The 23,672-nt window shown below is 47.8% G+C and overlaps 1 protein-coding gene across 1 annotated transcript in view; it reads left to right on the top strand.

Moving 5' to 3' along the window:
- Positions 1 to 23,672, top strand: part of LCAT (lecithin-cholesterol acyltransferase) — a 229,955-nt gene that overhangs the window by 135,661 nt on the left and 70,622 nt on the right. Inside the window, exon 3 of the mRNA XM_088462995.1 lies at positions 10,597 to 10,712. Within this exon, the coding sequence (XP_088319121.1) occupies positions 10,597 to 10,712 (116 nt within the window). The remainder of the gene's footprint in view (positions 1 to 10,596; positions 10,713 to 23,672) is intronic.

Here is a 23,672-nt window from a genome sequence, read left to right as displayed (position 1 = left end):
ACTGTGTGTATAAGGGCAGGAAGGACAGATAATCAGGAGAGGGCACAGATGAGGCAGATCACTGTGTGTATAAGGGCAGGAAGGACAGATAATCATGAGAGGGCACAGATGAGGCAGATCACTGTGTGTATAAGGGCAGGAAGGACAGATAATCAGGAGAGGGCACAGATGAGGCAGATCACTGTGTGTATAAGGGCAGGAAGGACAGATAATCAGGAGAGGGCACAGATGAGGCAGATCACTGTGTGTATAAGGGCAGGAAGGACAGGTAATCAGGAGATGGCACAGAAGGACAGATAATCAGGAGAGGGCACAGATGAGGCAGATCACTGTGTGTGTGTATAAGGGCAGGAAGGACAGGTAATCAGGAGAGGGCACAGATGAGGCAGATCACTGTGTGTATAAGGGCAGGAAGGACAGAATCAGGAGATGGTACAGATGAGGCAGATCACTGTGTGTATAAGGGCAGGAAGGACAGATAATCAGGAGAGGGCACAGATGAGGCAGATCACTGTGTGTATAAGGGCAGGAAGGACAGATAATCAGGAGAGGGCACAGATGAGGCAGATCACTCTGTGTGTATGAGGGCAGGAAGGACAGATAATCCAGAGAGGGCACAGATGAGGCAGATCACTGTGTGTATAAGGGCAGGAAGGACAGATAATCAGGAGAGGGCACAGATGAGGCAGATCACTGTGTGTATAAGGGCAGGAAGGACAGATAATCATGAGAGGGCACAGATGAGGCAGATCACTGTGTGTATAAGGGCAGGAAGGACCGGTTATCAGGAGAGGGCACAGATGAGGCAGATCACTGTGTGTATAAGGGCAGGAAGGACAGATAATCAGGAGATGGCACAGATGAGGCAGATCACTGTGTGTATAAGGGCAGGAAGGACAGATAATCAGGAGAGGGCACAGATGAGGCATATCACTGTGTGTATAAGGGCAGGAAGGACAGATAATCAGGAGAGGGCACAGATGAGGCAGATCACTGTGTGTATAAGGGCAGGAAGGACAGGTAATCAGGAGATGGCACAGATGAGGCAGATCACTGTGTGTATAAGGGCAGGAAGGACAGGTAATCAGGAGATGGCACAGAAGGACAGATAATCAGGAGAGGGCACAGATGAGGCAGATCACTGTGTGTATAAGGGCAGGAAGGACAGATAATCAGGAGAGGGCACAGATGAGACAGTTCACTGTGTGTATTAGGGCAGGAAGGACAGATAATCAGGAGAGGGCACAGATGTGGCAGATCACTGTGTGTATAAGGGCAGGAAGGAGAGATAATCAGGAGAGGGCACAGATGAGGCAGATCACTGTGTGTATAAGGGCAGGAAGGACAGATAATCAGGAGAGGGCACAGATGAGGCAGATCACTTTGTGTATAAGGGCAGGAAGGACAGGTAATCAGGAGAGGGCACAGATGAGGCAGATCACTGTGTGTATAAGGGCAGGAAGGACAGATAATCAGGAGAGGGCACAGATGAGGCAGATCACTGTGTGTATAAGGGCAGGAAGGACAGGTAATCAGGAGATGGCACAGAAGGACAGATAATCAGGAGAGGGCACAGATGAGGCAGATCACTGTGTGTATAAGGACAGGAAGGACAGATAATCAGGAGAGGGCACAGATGAGGCAGATCACTGTGTGTATAAGGGCAGGAAGGACAGAATCAGGAGAGGACACAGATGAGGCAGATCACTGTGTGTATAAGGGCAGGAAGGACAGATAATCAGGAGAGGGCACAGATGAGGCAGATCACTGTGTGTATAAGGGAAGGAAGGACAGATAATCAGGAGAGGGCACAGATGAGACAGATCACTGTGTGTATAAGGGCAGGAAGGACAGATAATCAGGAGAGGGCACAGATGAGGCAGATCACTGTGTGTATAAGGGCAGGAAGGACAGATAATCAGGAGAGGGCACAGATGAGGCAGATCACTGTGTGTATAAGGGCAGGAAGGACAGATAATCAGGAGAGGGCACAGATGTGGCAGATCACTGTGTGTATAAGGGCAGGAAGGAGAGATAATCAGGAGAGGGCACAGATGAGGCAGATCACTGTGTGTATAAGGGCAGGAAGGAGAGATAATCAGGAGAGGGCACAGATGAGGCAGATCACTGTGTGTATAAGGGCAGGAAGGACAGGTAATCAGGAGAGGGCACAGATGAGGCAGATCGCTGTGTGTATAAGGGCATGAAGGACAGATAATCAGGAGAGGGCACAGATGAGGCAGATCGCTGTGTGTATAAGGGCAGGAAGGACAGATAATCAGGAGAGGGCACAGATGAGGCAGATCACTGTGTGTATAAGGGCAGGAAGGACAGATAATCAGGAGAGGGCACAGATGAGAGATCACTGTGTGTAGAAGGGCAGGAAGGAGAGATAATCAGGAGAGGGCACAGATGAGAGATCACTGTGTGTAGAAGGGCAGGAAGGACAGATAATCAGGAGAGGGCACAGATGAGGCAGATCACTGTGTGTATAAGGGCAGGAAGGACAGATCATCAGGAGAGGGCGCAGATGAGGCAGATCACTGTGTGTATAAGGGCAGGAAGGACAGATCATCAGGAGAGGGCGCAGATGAGGCAGATCACTGTGTATAAGGGCAGGAAGGACAGATCATCAGGAGAGGGCACAGATGAGGCAGATCACTGTGTGTGTAAGGGCAGGAAGGATAGGTAATCAGGGGAGGGCACAGATGAGGCAGATCACTGTGTGTGTAAGGGCAGGAAGGACAGATAATCAGGAGAGGGCCCAGATGAGGCAGATCACTGTGTGTATAAGGGCAGGAAGGACAGATAATCAGGAGAGGGCACAGATGAGGCAGATCACTGTGTGTATAAGGGCAGGAAGGACAGATAATCAGGAGAGGACACAGATGAGGCAGATCACTGTGTGTTGTAAGGGCAAAAAGGACAGATAATCAGGAGAGGGCACAGATGAGGCAGATCACTGTGTGTATAAGGGCAGGAAGGACAGATAATCAGGAGAGGGCACAGATGAGGCAGATCACTGTGTATATAAGGGCAGGAAGGACAGATTATCAGGAGAGGGCACAGATGAGGCAGATCACTGTGTGTATAAGGGCAGGAAGGACAGATAATCAGGAGAGGGCACAGATGAGGCAGATCACTCTGTGTGTATGAGGGCAGGAAGGACAGATAATCCGGAGAGGGCACAGATGAGGCAGATCACTGTGTGTATAAGGGCAGGAAGGACAGATAATCAGGAGAGGGCATAGATGAGGCAGATCACTGTGTGTATAAGGGCAGGAAGGACAGATAATCAGGAGAGGGCACAGATGAGGCAGATCGCTCTGTGTATAAGGGCAGGAAGGACAGATAATCAGGAGAGGGCACAGCTGAGGCAGATCGCTCTGTGTATAAGGGCAGGAAGGACAGATAATCAGGAGAGGGCACAGATGAGGCAGATCACTGTGAATAAGGGCAGGAAGGACAGATAATCGGGAGAGGGCACAGATGAGGCAGATCATTGTGTGTATAAGGGCAGGAAGGACAGATAATCAGGAGAGGGCACAGATGAGGCAGATCACTGTGTGTATAAGGGCAGGAAGGACATATAGTCAGGAGAGGGCGCAGATGAGGCAGATCACTGTGTGTATAAGGGCAGGAAGGACAGATCATCAGGAGAGGGCACAGATGAGGCAGATCACTGTGTGTACAAGGGCAGGAAGGACAGATAATCAGGAGGGGGCACAGATGAGGCAGATCTCTGTGTGTATAAGGGCAGGAAGGACAGGTAATCAGGAGAGGGCACAGATGAGGCAGATCACTGTGTGTATAAGGGCAGGAAGGACAAATAATCAGGAGAGGGCACAGATGAGGCAGATCACTGTGTATGAGGGCAGGAGGGACAGATAATCAGGAGAGGGCACAGATGAGGCAGATCACTGTGTGTATAAGGGCAGGAAGGACAGATAATCAGGAGAGGGCACAGATGAGGCAGATCACTGTGTATGAGGGCAGGAGGGACAGATAATCAGGAGAGGGCACAGATGAGGCAGATCTCTCTGTGTGTATGAGGGCAGGAAGGACAGATAATCAGGAGAGGGCATAGATGAGGCAGATCACTGTGTGTATAAGGGCAGGAGGGACAGATATTCAGGAGAGGGCACAGATGAGGCAGATCACTTTGTGTATAAGGGCAGGAAGGACAGATAATCAGGAGAGGGCACAGATGAGGCAGATCACTGTGTGTATAAGGGCAGGAAGGGCAGATAATCAGGAGAGGGCACAGATGAGGCAGATCGCTGTGTGTATAAGGGCAGGAAGGACAGATAATCAGGAGAGGGCACAGATGAGGCAGATCGCTGTGTGTATAAGGGCAGGAAGGACAGATAATCAGGAGAGGGCACAGATGAGGCAGATCGCTGTGTGTATAAGGGCAGGAAGGACAGATAATCAGGAGAGGGCACAGATGAGGCAGATTACTGTGTATAAGGGAAGGAAGGACAGAATCAGGAGAGGGCACAGATGAGGCAGATCACTGTGTATAAGGGCAGGAAGAACAGATAATCAGGAGAGGGCACAGATAAGGCAGATCACTGTGTGTATAAGGGCAGGAAGGACAGATAATCAGGAGAGGGCACAGATGAGGCAGATCACTGTGTGTATAAGGGCAGGAAGGACAGATAATCAGGAGAGGGCACAGATGAGGCAGATCACTGTGTGTATAAGGGCAGGAAGGAAAGATAATCAGGAGAGGGCACAGATGAGGCAGATCATTCTGTGTATAAGGGCAGGAAGGACAGATAATCAGGAGAGGACACAGATGAGGCAGATCACTGTGTATAAGGGCAGGAAGGACAGATAATCAGAAGAGGGCAGAGATGAGGCAGATCACTGTGTCTATAAGGGCAGGAAGGACAGATAATCAGGAGAGGGCACAGATGAGGCAGATCACTGTGTGTATAAGGGCAGGAAGGACAGATAATTAGGAGAGGGCACAGATGTGGCAGATCACTGTGTGTATAAGGGCAGGAAGGACAGATAATCAGGAGAGGGCACAGATGAGGCAGATCACAGTGTGTATAAGGGCAGTAAGAACAGATAATCAGGAGAGGGCACAGATGTGGCAGATCACTGTGTGTATAAGGGCAGGAAGGACAGATAATCAGGAGAGGGCACAGATGAGGCAGATCACTCTGTGTATAAGGGCAGGAAGGACAGATAATCAGGAGAGGGCACAGATGAGGCAGATCACGGTGTGTATAAGGGCAGAAAGGACAGATAATCAGGAGAGGGCACAGATGAGGCAGATCACGGTGTGTATAAGGGCAGAAAGGACAGATAATCAGGAGAGGGCACAGATGAGGCAGATCACTGTGTGTATAAGGGCAGGAAGGAGAGATAATCAGGAGAGGGCACAGATGAGGCAGATCACGGTGTGTATAAGGGCAGAAAGGACAGATAATCAGGAGAGGGCACAGATGAGGCAGATCACGGTGTGTATAAGGGCAGAAAGGACAGATAATCAGGAGAGGGCACAGATGAGGCAGATCACGGTGTGTATAAGGGCAGGAAGGACAGATAATCAGGAGAGGGCACAGATGAGGCAGATCACTGTGTGTATAAGGGCAGGAAGGACAGATAATCAGGAGAGGGCCCAGATGAGGCAGATCACTGTGTGTGTAAGGGCAGGAAGGACAGATAATCAGGAGAGGGCACAGATGAGGCAGATCACTGTGTATAAGGGCAGGAAGGACAGATAATCAGGAGAGGGCACAGATGAGGCAGATCACTGTGTGTATAAGGGCAGGAAGGACACATAATCAGGAGAGGGCACAGATGAGGCAGATCACTGTGTGTATAAGGGCAGGAAGGACAGATAATCAGGAGAGGGCACAGATGAGGCAGATCACTGAGGGTATAAGGACAGCAAAGGACAGATAATCAGGAGAGGGCACAGATGAGGCAGATCACTCTGTGTGTATAAGGGCAGGAAGGACAGATAATCAGGAGAGGGCACAGATGAGAGATCACTGTGTGTAGAAGGGCAGGAAGGACAGATAATCAGGAGAGGGCACAGATGAGGCAGATCACTGTGAATAAGGGCAGGAAGGACAGATAATCGGGAGAGGGCACAGATGAGGCAGATCATTGTGTGTATAAGGGCAGGAAGGACAGATAATCAGGAGAGGGCACAGATGAGGCAGATCACTGTGTGTATAAGGGCAGGAAGGACAGATAATCAGGAGAGGGCCCAGATGAGGCAGATCACTGTGTGTATAAGGGCAGGAAGGACAGATAATCAGGAGAGGGCACAGATGAGGCAGATCACTGTGTGTACAAGGGCAGGAAGGACAGATAATCAGGAGGGGGCACAGATGAGGCAGATCTCTGTGTGTATAAGGGCAGGAAGGACAGGTAATCAGGAGAGGGCACAGATGAGGCAGATCACTGTGTGTATAAGGGCAGGAAGGACAAATAATCAGGAGAGGGCACAGATGAGGCAGATCACTGTGTGTATAAGGGCAGGAAGGACAGATAATCAGGAGAGGGCACAGATGAGGCAGATCACTGTGTATGAGGGCAGGAGGGACAGATAATCAGGAGAGGGCACAGATGTGGCAGATCACTGTGTGTATAAGGGCAGGAAGGACAGATAATCAGGAGAGGGCACAGATGAGGCAGATCACAGTGTGTATAAGGGCAGTAAGAACAGATAATCAGGAGAGGGCACAGATGTGGCAGATCACTGTGTGTATAAGGGCAGGAAGGACAGATAATCAGGAGAGGGCACAGATGAGGCAGATCACTCTGTGTATAAGGGCAGGAAGGACAGATAATCAGGAGAGGGCACAGATGAGGCAGATCACGGTGTGTATAAGGGCAGGAAGGACAGATAATCAGGAGAGGGCACAGATGAGGCAGATCACTGTGTGTATAAGGGCAGGAAGGAGAGATAATCAGGAGAGGGCACAGATGAGGCAGATCACTGTGTGTATAATGGCAGGAAGTACAGATAATCAGGAGAGGGCACAGATGAGGCAGATCACGGTGTGTATAAGGGCAGAAAGGACAGATAATCAGGAGAGGGCACAGATTAGGCAGATCACGGTGTGTATAAGGGCAGGAAGGACAGATAATCAGGAGAGGGCACAGATGAGGCAGATCACTGTGTGTATAAGGGCAGGAAGGACAGATAATCAGGAGAGGGCCCAGATGAGGCAGATCACTGTGTGTGTAAGGGCAGGAAGGACAGATAATCAGGAGAGGGCACAGATGAGGCAGATCACTGTGTATAAGGGCAGGAAGGACAGATAATCAGGAGAGGGCACAGATGAGGCAGATCACTGTGTGTATAAGGGCAGGAAGGACACATAATCAGGAGAGGGCACAGATGAGGCAGATCACTGTGTGTATAAGGGCAGGAAGGACAGATAATCAGGAGAGGGCACAGATGAGGCAGATCACTGAGGGTATAAGGACAGCAAAGGACAGATAATCAGGAGAGGGCACAGATGAGGCAGATCACTCTGTGTGTATAAGGGCAGGAAGGACAGATAATCAGGAGAGGGCACAGATGAGAGATCACTGTGTGTAGAAGGACAGGAAGGACAGATAATCAGGAGAGGGCACAGATGAGGCAGATCACTGTGTGTATAAGGGCAGGAAGGAGAGATAATCAGGAGAGGGCACAGATGAGGCAGATCTCTCTGTGTGTATAAGGGCAGGAAGGACAGATAATCAGGAGAGGGCACAGATGAGGCAGATCACAGTGTGTATAAGGGCAGGAAGGACAGATAATCAGGAGAGGGCACAGATGAGGCAGATCACTGTGTATAAGGGCAGGAAGGACAGATAATCAGGAGAGGGCATAGATGAGGCAGATCACTGTGTGTATAAGGGCAGGAAGGACAGATAATCAGGAGAGGGCACAGATGAGGCAGATCACTGTGTGTATAAGGGCAGGAAGGACAGATAATCAGGAGAGGGCACAGATGAGGCAGATCACTGTGTGTATAAGGGCAGGAAGGACAGATAATCAGGAGAGGGCATAGATGAGGCAGATCACTGTGTGTATAAGGGCAGGAAGGACAGATAATCAGGAGAGGGCACAGATGAGGCAGATCACTGTGTGTATAAGGGCAGGAAGGACAGATAATCAGGAGAGGGCACAGATGAGGCAGATCACTGTGTGTATAAGGGCAGGAAGGACAGATAATCAGGAGAGGGCACAGATGAGGCAGATCACTGTGTATAAGGGCAGGAAGGACAGATAATCAGGAGAGGGCACAGATGAGGCAGATCACTGTGTATAAGGGCAGGAAGGACAGATAATCAGGAGAGGGCACAGATGAGGCAGATCACTGTGTATAAGGGCAGGAAGGACAGGTAATCAGGAGAGGGCACAGATGAGGCAGATCACTCTGTGTATAAGGGCAGGAAGGACAGGTAATCAGGAGAGGGCACAGATGAGGCAGATCACTGTGTGTATAAGGGCAGGAAGGACAGATAATCAGGAGAGGGCACAGATGAGGCAGATCACTGTCTATAAGGGCAGGAAGGACAGATAATCAGGAGAGGGCACAGCTGTGGCAGATCACTCTGTGTATAAGGGCAGGAAGGACATATAATCAGGAGAGGGCACAGATGAGGCAGATCACTGTGTGTATAAGGGCAGGAAGGACACTCTTGGTGCGAGGGAAACATGACCCCTTATAATGCAGGTGGTGTGTGTGCATCACATACTGTGCTGGGGACAGAACTGCTAATTGGACATTAATATGACCTTATATAAATGGGTCTGACCATGTTGTGTTACTGTGTGTAATATGTAGAAACTGTATATACAAGTCTTTGTGCCTATCAGTGTGTAAGCCTGGTATCTTGGTATGCCTGCTGATATCCCCACAGTCCCCCTCTCTCTAAGCCCTAGCCAGGAAGCTATAGTCAGCTGAACGGCATGTGATATCACAAATGACTATGAGGGGTAACAGGGACTCCTTCTATAGCCCCAGGGGAGTCAGCCCTCTTATCAACATGATTAAGTTTCCTTTGTACCAAAGGGGCCATTGCAAGACTGTCCGAAACTGATATACACAGGGGGGGAAGCAGGGAATGATGTGATCACTAACTGCTCAGTACCCAGCCCCTGCATTCAACCCAACCAATACTAGGGATCAGGGGTGGCACCTAACCGTGGGAACATCAGATGTTTCATAATGGCAAGTGCAGGGGTTTGAGGGAGTTCTGTCCTGAGACCGGAGGGAAGTAGAGGTCCTAGCCTAAGTGGCAGGACCCAGGCTGGGCAGGAGTCGGGAGATTCTGCCCAAGCGTATGCTCCCACCGGAGCAGTCCAGTGGTGTGGGACTGGTGTGCCAGCTGGAGCTGGGTGACTGGTCTGCACGCCCTGCTCTTGGCGAGCAGAGGATGTTCAGGCCAAGCGGCCAGGAACCGCAAGTCAGGGACGGAGAAGTAATTTCCAGGAGAAGCGTGGAGCCACACAGCAGGCTCGCACAAGTGTGGTGTCCCCAGCCCAGGTGGGTAAGTCAGACCTAGTGGCTGCCCACCTTTCTAACACTAACGGGGCCTCTGCTATAGGGACATGTGTCTGGGTTCCCCAAGGTTTAGCTAGTACTACTTCCATTTCTGTATATATTGTATATAGTGTGTAGTTGCTGATGTTACATGTAGAAGTAGTGTTGTGTAATATAAAGGTATCGTTATACCTTTGCTATTGTGTCATTTCCTGTGCGATCTAAAGGGACTCAAAGGACCCGGGGTACCGTGCAAAGAGAGAGCTATATCCTTTCTGCCTTTAACAAGGTGGTGAACGGCTGAGAGGGCGAAAATAAGGCACGCTTAAACCCGGGATCCTCACAGTGCCCATCGTAGTAGTGCCCTTTACGCAGTGCCCACAGAAGTAGTGCCCCTTACACATAAAGTCACAGACACACAACACAATACTATATTTACCTGAAGCCCCGCTCCTATGTCCGCCACTGTCTAACTACTCCATCCTCGGTCCTCGCGCTGGGCAATATGGGAGAGATGTCATGACATCTCTCCCTTCACCTACTCCGGGAGCCGGAAGGTGAATCTGGATCTGGATCTCCTCTCCTCCATTTGCGGACTCAGTGTGGGTAAAGAATCACAGTAATTTGGTGCATGGGTGGGTAAGTATGGGGTCACATTTAGAGGTAAGTATGGGGTCACATTTAGAGGTAAGTATGGGGTCACATTTAGAGGTAAGTATGGGGTCAAATTTAGAGGTAAGTATGGGGTCAAATTTAGAGGTAAGTATGGGGTCACATTTAGAGGTAAGTATGGGGTCACATTAGGAGGTAAGTATGGGGTCACATTTAGAGGTAAGTATGGGGTCACATTAGGAGGTAAGTATGGGGTCACATTAGGAGGTAAGTATGGGGTCACATTTAGAGGTAAGTATGGGGTCACATTAGGAGGTAAGTATGGGGTCACATTTAGAGGTAAGTATGGGGTCACATTTAGAGGTAAGTATGGGGTCACATTTAGAGGTAAGTGTGCATAATAGCAGCAGTGGGAAATTAGCTGTACACAGAGAGAACACTGACAGGCAATTTATTCACTTTTGTTGAACAGAGTTGTCTACAACAAGACGACAAGAATGTCGGCGAATGCTCAGGGCGTTGATGTCCGCGTCCCCGGCTTTGGAAAAACATTTTCTGTTGAATATCTGGATAAAAGCAAATTAGCTGGTAATAGATTGTTCCAAGATTGTCCTTCTGCCTTCTAGCCATTCATCCCCTGTCTATGACTGCACTGTCCTTGGTCCCCTGTGACAACACCTGCTGAATATATACTTTCTATCCCCATGTCCCCATAGCGTGCCTGCCCTCTATTACTAGGTGCTAATTAATTCCCCATAGCATGTCACTGCTCCCCCCATACTGTGTTATATCATTCCCCATAGCGTGTCACTGCTCCCCCCATACTGTGTTATATCATTCCCCATAGCATGTCTCTGCTCACCCCCATACTGTGTTATATCATTCCCCATAGCGTGTCACTGCTCCCCCCATACTGTGTTATATCATTCCCCATAGCATGTCTCTGCTCACCCCCATACTGTGTTATATCATTACTCATAGCATGTCACTGCTCACCCCATACTGTATTATATTATTACCCATAGCATGTCTCTGCTCACCCCCATACTGTATTATATCATTACCCATAGCATGTCTCTGCTCACCCCATACTGTGTTATATCATTCCCCATAGCATGTCTCTGCTCACCCCTATACTGTGTGTTATATCATTCCCCATAGCATATCTCTGCTCATCCCATACTGTGTGTTATACCATTCCCCATAGCATGTCTCTGCTCACCCCCATACTGTTATATCATCCCCCATAGCATACCTCTGCTCACCCCATACTGTGTGTTATATCATTCCCCATAGCATGTCTCTGCTCACTCCATACTGTGTTATATCATTCCCCATAGCATGTCTCTGCTCACCCCATACTGTGTTATATCAATCCCCATAGCATGTCTCTGCTCACCCCCCCCATACTGTGTGTTATATCATTCCCCATAGCATATCTCTGCTCATCCCATACTGTGTGTTATACCATTCCCCATAGCATGTCTCTGCTCACCCCCATACTGTTATATCATCCCCCATAGCGTGTCTCTGCTCACCCCATACTGTGAGTTATATCATTCCCCATAGCATGTCACTGCTCCCCCCATACTGTGAGTTATATCATTCCCCATAGCATACCTCTGCTCACCCCATACTGTGTGTTATATCATTCCCCATAGCATGTCTCTGCTCACTCCATACTGTGTTATATCATTCCCCATAGCATGTCTCACCCCCATACTGTGTTATATCATTCCCCATAGCGTGTCTCTGCTCCCCCCCATACTGTGTTATATAATTTCCCATAGCATGTCTCTGCTCACCCCTATACTGTGTTATATCATTCCCCATAGCATGTCTCTGCTCACCCCCATACTGTGTTATACCATTCCCCATAGCATGTCTCTGCTCACCCCCATACTGTGTTATACCATTCCCCGTAGCATGTCTCTGCTCACCCCCATACTGTGATATACCATTCCCCATAGCATGTCTCTGCTCACCCCCATACTGTGTTATACCATTCCCCAGAGCATGTCTCTGCTCACCCCCTTACTGTGTTATACCATTCCCCATAGCATGTCTCTGCTCACCCCCATACTGTGTTATACCATTCCCCATAGCATGTCTCTGCTCACCCCCATACTGTGTTATACCATTCCCCATAGCATGTCTCTGCTCACCCCCATACTGTGTTATACCATTCCCCGTAGCATGTCTCTGCTCACCCCCATACTGTTATACCATTCCCCATAGCATGTCTCTGCTCACCCCCATACTGTGTTATACCATTCCCCATAGCATGTCTCTGCTCACCCCCATACTGTGTTATATCATTCCCCATAGCATGTCTCTGCTCACCCCCATACTGTGTTATATCATTCCCCATAGCATGTATCTGCTCACCCCCATACTGTGTTATATCATTCCCCATAGCATGTATCTGCTCACCCCCATACTGTGTTATATCATTCCCCATAGCATGTCTCTGCTCACCCCCCCATACTGTGTGTTATATCATTCCCCATAGCATGTCTCTGCTCACCCCATACTGTGTGTTATATCATTCCCCATAGCATGTCTCTGCTCACCCCATACTGTGTGTTATATCATTCCCCATAGCATGTCTCTGCTCACCTCATACTGTGTTATATCATTCCCCATAGCATGTCTCTGCTCACCCCCATACTGTGTTATATCATTCCCCATAGCATGTCTCTACTCACCCCCATACTGTGTTATATCATTCCCTATAGCATGTCACTGCTCCCCCCATACTGTGTGATATATCATTCCCCATAGCATGTCACTGCTCACCCCTATACTGTGTTATATCATTCCCCATAGCATGTCTCTGCTCACCCCCATACTGTGTTATATCATTCCCCATAGCATGTCACTGCCCCCCCATACTGTGTATTATATCAATCCCCATAGCATGTCTCTGCTCACCCCCATACTGTGTTATATCATTCCCCATAGCATGTCACTGCCCCCCCATACTGTGTATTATATCAATCCCCATAGCATGTCTCTCCTCACCCCCATACTGTGTTATATCATTTCCCATAGCATGTCTCTGCTCACCCCCATACTGTGTTATACCATTCCCCATAGCATGTCACTGCTCACCCCCATACTGTGTTATATCATTCCCCATAGCATGTCTCTGCTCACCCCCATACTGTGTTATACCATTCCCCATAGCATGTCTCTGCTCACCCCCATACTGTGTTATATCATTCCCCATAGCATGTCTCTGCTCCCCCCATACTGTGTTATACCATTCCCCATAGCATGTCTCTGCTCACCCCATACTGTGTTATATCATTCCCCATAGCATGTCTCTGCTCACCTCCATACTGTGTTATATCATTCCCCATAGCATGTCTCTGCTCACCCCCATACTGTGTTATATCATTCCCCATAGCATGTCTCTGCTCACCCCCATAATGTGTTATATCATTACCCATAGCATGTCACTGCTCACCCCCATACTGTGTTATATCATTCCCCATAGCATGTCTCTGCTCACCCCCATAATGTGTTATATAATTACCCATAGCATGTCACTGCTCACCCCCATACTGTGTTATATCATTCCCCATAGCATGTCTCTACTCACCCCCTATACTGTGTTATATCATTCCCCATAGCATGTCTCTGCTCACCCCCATACTGTGTTATATCATTCCCCATAGCATGTCTCTGCTCACCCCCATACTGTGTTATACCATTCCCCATATCATGTCTCTGCTCACCCCCTATACTGTGTTATATCATTCCCCATAGCATGTCTCTGCTCACCCCCATACTGTGTTATACCATTCCCCATAGCGTGTCTCTACTCACCCCCTATACTGTGTTATATCATTCCCCATAGCGTGTCTCTGCTCACCCCCATACTGTGCTATATCATTCCCCATAGCGTGTCTCTGCTCACCCCCTATACTGTGTTATATCATTCCCCATAGCATGTCTCTGCTCACCTCCATACTGTGTTATATCATTCCCCATAGCATGTCCCTGCTCACCCCAATACTGTGTTATATCATTCCCCATAGCATGTCTCTGCTCACCCCCATACTGTGTGTTATACCATTCCCCATAGCATATCTCTGCTCACCCCCATTCTGTGTTATATCATTCCCCATAGCATGTCTCTGCTCACCTACATACTGTGTTATATCATTCCCCATAGCATGTCTCTGCTCACCTCCATACTGTGTTATATCATTCCCCATAGCATGTCTCTGCTCACCCCCATACTGTGTTATATCAATCCCCATAGCGTGTCTCTGCTCACCCCCTATACTGTGTTATATCATTCCCCATAGCATGTCTCTGCTCCCCCCCATACTGTTATATCATTCCCCATAGCATGTCTCTGCTCACCCCCATACTGTGTTATACCATTCCCCATAGCATGTCTCTGCTCACCTCCATACTGTGTTATATCATTCCCCATAGCATGTCTCTGCTCACCCCCATACTGTGTGTTATACCATTCCCCATAGCATATCTCTGCTCACCCCCATTCTGTGTTATATCATTCCCCATAGCATGTCTCTGCTCACCTCCATACTGTGTTATATCATTCCCCATAGCATGTCTCTGCTCACCTCCATACTGTGTTATATCATTCCCCATAGCATGTCTCTGCTCACCCCCATACTGTGTTATATCATTCCCCATAGCGTGTCTCTGCTCACCCCCTATACTGTGTTATATCATTCCCCATAGCATGTCTCTGCTCCCCCCCATACTGTTATATCATTCCCCATAGCATGTCTCTGCTCACCCCCATACTGTGTTATACCATTCCCCATAGCATGTCTCTGCTCACCCCATACTGTGTTATATCATTCCCCATAGCATGTCTCTGCTCACCCCTATACTGTGTTATATCATTCCCCATAGCATGTCTCTGCTCACCCCTATACTGTGTTATATCGTACCCCATAGCATGTGTCTGCTCACCCTCATACTGTGTTATATCATTCCCCATAGCATGTCTCTGCTCACCCCCATACTGTGTTATATCATTCCCCATAGCATGTCTCTGCTCACCCCCATACTGTGTTATACCATTCCCCATAGCATGTCTCTGCTCACCCCCATACTGTGTTATATCATTCCCCATAGCATGTCTCTGCTCCCCCCATACTGTGTTATACCATTCCCCATAGCATGTCTCTGCTCACCCCATACTGTGTTATATCATTCCCCATAGCATGTCTCTGCTCACCTCCATACTGTGTTATATCATTCCCCATAGCATGTCTCTGCTCACCCCCATACTGTGTTATATCATTCCCCATAGCATGTCTCTGCTCACCCCCATAATGTGTTATATCATTACCCATAGCATGTCACTGCTCACCCCCATACTGTGTTATATCATTCCCCATAGCATGTCTCTGCTCCCCCCATACTGTGTTATACCATTCCCCATAGCATGTCTCTGCTCACCCCATACTGTGTTATATTATTCCCCATAGCATGTCTCTGCTCACCCCCATACTGTATGTTATATCATTCCCCATAGCATGTCTCTGCTCACCTCCATACTGTGTTATATCATTCCCCATAGCATGTCCCTGCTCACCCCAATACTGTGTTATATCATTCCCCATAGCATGTCTCTGCTCACCCCCATACTGTGTGTTATACCATTCCCCATAGCATATCTCTGCTCACCCCCATTCTGTGTTATATCATTCCCCATAGCATGTCTCTGCTCACCTCCATACTGTGTTATATCATTCCCCATAGCATGTCTCTGCTCACCTCCATACTGTGTTATATCATTCCCCATAGCATGTCTCTGCTCACCCCCATACTGTGTTATATCATTCCCCATAGCGTGTCTCTGCTCACCCCCTATACTGTGTTATATCATTCCCCATAGCATGTCTCTGCTCCCCCCCATACTGTTATATCATTCCCCATAGCATGTCTCTGCTCACCCCCATACTGTGTTATACCATTCCCCATAGCATGTCTCTGCTCACCTCCATACTGTGTTATATCATTCCCCATAGCATGTCTCTGCTCACCCCCATACTGTGTGTTATACCATTCCCCATAGCATATCTCTGCTCACCCCCATTCTGTGTTATATCATTCCCCATAGCATGTCTCTGCTCACCTCCATACTGTGTTATATCATTCCCCATAGCATGTCTCTGCTCACCTCCATACTGTGTTATATCATTCCCCATAGCATGTCTCTGCTCACCCCCATACTGTGTTATATCATTCCCCATAGCGTGTCTCTGCTCACCCCCTATACTGTGTTATATCATTCCCCATAGCATGTCTCTGCTCCCCCCCATACTGTTATATCATTCCCCATAGCATGTCTCTGCTCACCCCCATACTGTGTTATACCATTCCCCATAGCATGTCCCTGCTCACCCCAATACTGTGTTATATCATTCCCCATAGCATGTCTCTGCTCACCCCCATACTGTGTGTTATACCATTCCCCATAGCATATCTCTGCTCACCCCCATTCTGTGTTATATCATTCCCCATAGCATGTCTCTGCTCACCTCCATACTGTGTTATATCATTCCCCATAGCATGTCTCTGCTCACCCCTATACTGTGTTATATCATTCCCCATAGCATGTCTCTGCTCACCCCCATACTGTGTTATATCATTCCCCATAGCGTGTCTCTGCTCACCCCTATACTGTGTTATATCATTCCCCATAGCATGTCACTGCTCACCCCCATACTGTGTTATATCATTCCCCATAGCATGTCTCTGCTCACCCCCATACTGTGTTATATCATTCCCCATAGCATGTCTCTGCTCACCCTCATACTGTGTGTTATACCATTCCCCATAGCATGTCTCTGCTCACCCCCATACTGTGTTATACCATTCCCCATAGCATGTCTCTGCTCACCCCCATACTGTGTTATATCATTCCCCATAGCATGTCTGCTAACCCCTATACTGTGTTATATCATTCCCCATAGCATGTCTCTGCTCACCCCCTTACTGTGTGTTCTATCATTCCCCATAGCATGTCTCTACTCACCCCCATACTGTGTTATATCATTCCCCATAGCATGTCTCTGCTCACCCCCATACTGTGTTATATCATTCCCCATAGCATGTCTCTGCTCACCCCCATACTGTGTTATATCATTCCCCATAGCATGTCTCTGCTCACCCCATACTGTATTATATCATTACCCATAGCACGTCTCTGCTCACCCCATACTGTATTATATCATTCCCCATAGCATGTCTCTGCTCACCCCATACTGTGTTATATCATTCCCCATAGCATGTCTCTGCTCACCCCATACTGTGTTATATCATTCCCCATAGCATGTCTCTGCTCACCCTCATACTGTGTTATATCATTCCCCAGAGCGTGTCTCTGCTCACCCCATACTGTGTTATATCATTCCCCATAGCATGTCTCTGCTCACCCCCATACTGTGTTATATCATTCCCCATAGCGTATCTCTGCTCACCCCCATACTGTGTTATATCATTCCCCATAGCATGTCTGTACTCACCCCCATACTGTGTGTTATATCATTCCCCATAGCATGTCTCTGCTCACCTCATACTGTGTTATATCATTCCCCATAGCATGTCTCTGCTCACCCCTATACTGTGTTATATCATTCCCCATAGCATGTCTCTGCTCACCCCCATACTGTGTTATATCATTCCCCATAGCATGTCACTGCCCCCCCCATACTGTGTGTTATATCATTCCCCATAGCATGTCACTGCTCCCCCCATACTGTGTATTATATCATTCCCCATAGCATGTCTCTCCTCACCCCCATACTGTGTTATATCATTTCCCATAGCATGTCTCTGCTCACCCCCATACTGTGTTATACCATTCCCCATAGCATGTCACTGCTCACCCCTATACTGTGTTATACCATTCCCCATAGCATGTCTCTGCTCACCCCCATACTGTGTTATATCATTCCCCATAGCATGTCTCTGCTCCCCCCATACTGTGTTATACCATTCCCCATAGCATGTCTCTGCTCACCCCATACTGTGTTATATTATTCCCCATAGCATGTCTCTGCTCACCCCCATACTGTATGTTATATCATTCCCCATAGCATGTCTCTGCTCACCTCCATACTGTGTTATATCATTCCCCATAGCATGTCTCTGCTCACCCCCATACTGTGTTATATCATTCCCCATAGCATGTCTCTGCTCACCCCCATAATGTGTTATATGATTCCCCATAGCATGTCACTGCTCCCCCCCATAATGTGTTATATCATTCCCCATAGCATGTCTCTGCTCACCCCCATACTGTGTTATATCATTCCCCATAGCATGTCTCTGCTCACCCCCAAACTGTGTTATACCATTCCCCATAGCATGTCTCTGCTCACCCCCATACTGTGTTATACCATTCCCCATAGCATGTCTCTGCTCACCCCCTATACTGTGTTATATTATTCCCCATAGCATGTCTCTTCTCACCCCCATACTGTGTTATACCATTCCCCATAGCATGTCTCTGCTCACCTCCTATACTGAGTTATATCATTCCCCATAGCATGTCTCTGCTCACCCCCATACTGTGTTATATCATTCCCCATAGCGTGTCTCTGCTCACCCCCATACTGTGTTATATCATTCCCCATAGCGTGTCTCTGCTCACCCCCATACTGTGTTATATCTAACCCCATAGCATGTCTCTGCTCACCCCCATACTGTGTTATATCATTCCCCATAGCATGTCTCTGTTCACCCTCATACTGTGTTATATCATTCCCCATAGCATGTCTCTGCTCACCCCCATACTGTGTTATATCATTCCCCATAGCATGTCTCTGCTCCCCCCATACTGTGTGTTATATCATTCCCCATAGCATGTCACTGCTCCCCCCATACTGTGTTATATCATACCCCATACTGTGTGTTATATCATTCCCCATAGCATGTCACTGCTCCCCCCATACTGTGAGTTATATCATTCCCCATAGCATGTCTCTGCTCCCCCCATACTATGTGTTATATCATTCCCCATAGCATGTCTCTGCTCCCCCCATACTGTGTGTTATATCATTTCCCATAGCAGGTCTCTGCTCCCCCCATACTGTGTGTTATATCATTCCCCATAGCATGTCTCTGCTCACCCCCATACTGTGTTATATCATTCCCCATAGCATGTCTCTGCTCACCCCATAATGTGTTATATCATTACCCATAGCATGTCACTGCTCACCCCATACTGTATTATATCATTACCCATAGCATGTCTCTGCTCACCCCCATACTGTATTATATCATTACCCATAGCATGTCTCTGCTCACCCCATACTGTATTATATCATTACCCATAGCATGTCTCTGCTCACCCCCATACTGTTATATCATTCCCCATAGCATGTCTCTGCTCACCCTCATACTGTGTTATATCATTCCCCATAGCGTGTCTCTGCTCACCCCATACTGTGTTATATCATTCCCCATAGCATGTCCCTGCTCACCCCCATACTGTGTTATATCATTCCCCATAGCGTATCATTGCTCACCCCCATACTTTGTTATATCATTCCCCATAGCATGTCTCTGTTCACCCCCATACTGTGTTATATCATTCCCCATAGCATGTCTCTGCTCACCACCCCCATACTGTGTGTTATATCATTCCCCATAGCATATCTCTGCTCACCCCATACTGTGTGTTATAACATTCCCCATAGCATGTCTCTGCTCACCCGCATACTGTTATATCATCCCCATAGCGTGTCTCTGCTCACCCCATACTGTGAGTTATATCATTCCCCATAGCATGTCACTGCTCCCCCCATACTGTGAGTTATATCATTCCCCATAGCATATCTCTGCTCACCCCATACTGTGTGTTATATCATTCCCCATAGCATGTCTCTGCTCACTCCATACTGTGTTATATCATTCCTCATAGCATGTCTCTGCTCCCCCCCATTCTGTGTTATATCATTCCCCATAGCATGTCTCTGCTCACCCCTATACTGTGTTATATCATTCCCCATAGCATGTCTCTGCTCCCCCCCATTCTGTGTTATACCATTCCCCATAGCATGTCTCTGCTCACCCCTATACTGTGTTATATCATTCCCCATAGCATGTCTCTGCTCACCCCTATACTGTGTTATATCGTACCCCATAGCATGTGTCTGCTCACCCTCATACTGTGTTATATCATTCCCCATAGCATGTCTCTGCTCACCCCCATACTGTGTTATATCATTCCCCATAGCATGTCTCTGCTCACCCCCATACTGTGTTATACCATTCCCCATAGCATGTCTCTGCTCACCCCTATACTGTGTTATATCGTACCCCATAGCATGTCTCTGCTCACCCCTATACTGTGTTATATCATTCCCCATAGCATGTCTCTGCTCACCCCTATACTGTGTTATATCGTACCCCATAGCATGTATCTGCTCACCCTCATACTGTGTTATATCATTCCCCATAGCATGTCTCTGCTCACCCCCATACTGTGTTATACCATTCCCCATAGCATGTCTCTGCTCACCCCCATACTGTGTTATACCATTCCCCATAGCATGTCTCTGCTCACCCCCATACTGTGTTATATCATTCCCCATAGCATGTCTCTGCTCACCCCATACTGTGTGTTATATCATTCCCCATAGCATGTCTCTGCTCACCTCATACTGTGTTATATCATTCCCCATAGCATGTCTCTGCTCACCCCCATACTGTGTTATATCATTCCCCATAGTATGTCTCTGCTCACCTCATACTGTGTTATATCATTCCCCATAGCATGTCTCTGCTCACCCCCATACTGTGTGTTATATCATTCCCCATAGCATGTCTCTGCTCACCTCATACTGTGTTATATCATTCCCCATAGCATGTCTCTGCTCACCCCCCCATACTGTGTGTTATATCATTCCCCATAGCATGTCTCTGCTCACCCCATACTGTGTGTTATATCATTCCCCATAGCATGTCTCTGCTCACCTCATACTGTGTTATATCATTCCCCATAGCATGTCTCTGCTCACCCCCATACTGTGTTATATCATTCCCCATAGCATGTCTCTGCTCACCCCCCCATACTGTGTGTTATATCATTCCCCATAGCATGTCTCTGCTCACCCCATACTGTGTGTTATATCATTCCCCATAGCATGTCTCTGCTCACCCCATACTGTGTGTTATATCATTCCCCATAGCATGTCTCTGCTCACCTCATACTGTGTTATATCATTCCCCATAGCGTGTCTCTGCTCACCCTCATACTGTGTTATATCATTCCCCATAGCATGTCTCTGCTCACCCCTATACTGTGTTATATCATTCCCCATAGCATGTCTCTGCTCACCCCCATACTGTGTTATATCATTCCCCATAGCATGTCACTGCCCCCCCATACTGTGTGTTATATAATTCCCCATAGCATGTCTCTCCTCACCCCCATACTGTGTTATATCATTTCCCATAGCATGTCTCTGCTCACCCCCATACTGTGTTATACCATTCCCCATAGCATGTCACTGCTCACCCCTATACTGTGTTATATCATTCCCCATAGCATGTCTCTGCTCACCCCCATACTGTGTTATACCATTCCCCATAGCATGTCTCTGCTCACCCCCATACTGTGTTATATCATTCCCCATAGCATGTCTCTGCTCCCCCCATACTGTGTTATACCATTCCCCATAGCATGTCTCTGCTCACCCCATACTGTGTTATATTATTCCCCATAGCATGTCTCTGCTCACCCCCATACTGTATGTTATATCATTCCCCATAGCATGTCTCTGCTCACCTCCATACTGTGTTATATCATTCCCCATAGCATGTCTCTGCTCACCCCCATACTGTGTTATATCATTCCCCATAGCATGTCTCTGCTCACCCCCATAATGTGTTATATGATTCCCCATAGCATGTCACTGCTCCCCCCCATACTGTGTTATATCATTCCCCATAGCATGTGTCTGCTCACCCCCTATACTGTGTTATATCATTCCCCATAGCGTGTCTCTGCTCACCCCCATACTGTGTTATATCATTCCCCATAGCGTGTCTCTGCTCACCCCCTATACTGTGTTATATCATTCCCCATAGCATGTCTCTGCTCACCCCCATACTGTGTTATACCATTCCCCATAGCATGTCTCTGCTCACCCCCATACTGTGTTATATCATTCCCCATAGCATGTCCCTGCTCACCCCAATACTGTGTTATATCATTCCCCATAGCATGTCTCTGCTCACCCCCATACTGTGTGTTATACCATTCCCCATAGCATATCTCTGCACACCCCCATTCTGTGTTATATCATTCCCCATAGCATGTCTCTGCTCACCTCCATACTGTTATATCATTCCCCATAGCATGTCTCTGCTCACCTCCATACTGTGTTATATCATTCCCCATAGCATGTCTCTGCTCACCCCTATACTGTGTTATATCATTCCCCATAGCATGTCTCTGCTCACCCCCATACTGTGTTATATCATTCCCCATAGCATGTCTCTGCTCACCCCCATTCTGTGTTATATCATTCCCCATAGCATGTCTCTGCTCACCCCCATTCTGTGTTATATCATTCCCCATAGCATGTCTCTGCTCACCTCCATACTGTGTTATATCATTCCCCATAGCATGTCTCTGCTCCCCCCCATACTGTGTTATATCATTCCCCATAGCATGTCTCTGCTCACCCCCATACTGTGTTATATCATTCCCCATAGCGTGTCTCTGCTCACCCCCTATACTGTGTTATATCATTCCCCATAGCATGTCTCTGATCCCCCCCATACTGTGTTATACCATTCCCCATAGCATGTCTCTGCTCACCTCCATACTGTGTTATATCATTCCCCATAGCATGTCTCTGCTCACCCCCATACTGTGTTATACCATTCCCCATAGCATGTCTCTGCTCACCTCCATACTGTGAGTTATACCATTCCCCATAGCATGTCTCTGCTCACCCCCATTCTGTGTTATATCATTCCCCATAGCATGTCTCTGCTCACCTCCATACTGTGAGTTATACCATTCCCCATAGCATGTCTCTGCTCACCCCTATACTGTGTTATATCATTCCCCATAGCATGTCTCTGCTCACCCCTATACTGTGTTATATCATTCCCCATAGCATGTCTCTGCTCACCCCCATACTGTGTTATATCATTCCCCATAGCATGTCTCTGCTCCCCCCATACTGTGTTATACCATTCCCCATAGCATGTCTCTGCTCACCCCATACTGTGTTATATTATTCCCCATAGCATGTCTCTGCTCACCCCCATACTGTATGTTATATCATTCCCCATAGCATGTCTCTGCTCACCTCCATACTGTGTTATATCATTCCCCATAGCATGTCTCTGCTCACCCCCATACTGTGTTATATCATTCCCCATAGCATGTCTCTGCTCACCCCCATAATGTGTTATATGATTCCCCATAGCATGTCACTGCTCCCCCCCATACTGTGTTATACCATTCCCCATAGCATGTCTCTGCTCACCCCCATACTGTGTTATATCATTCCCCATAGTATG

This window comes from Taudactylus pleione, unplaced genomic scaffold, assembly GCF_031769625.1.
Source record: "Taudactylus pleione unplaced genomic scaffold, aTauple2 ptg001308l, whole genome shotgun sequence".
Taxonomy (NCBI): Eukaryota; Metazoa; Chordata; class Amphibia; order Anura; family Myobatrachidae; genus Taudactylus; species Taudactylus pleione.
Note: the sequence above shows the minus strand (reverse complement) of the source record. Positions and strands in the feature narration are given on the sequence as shown.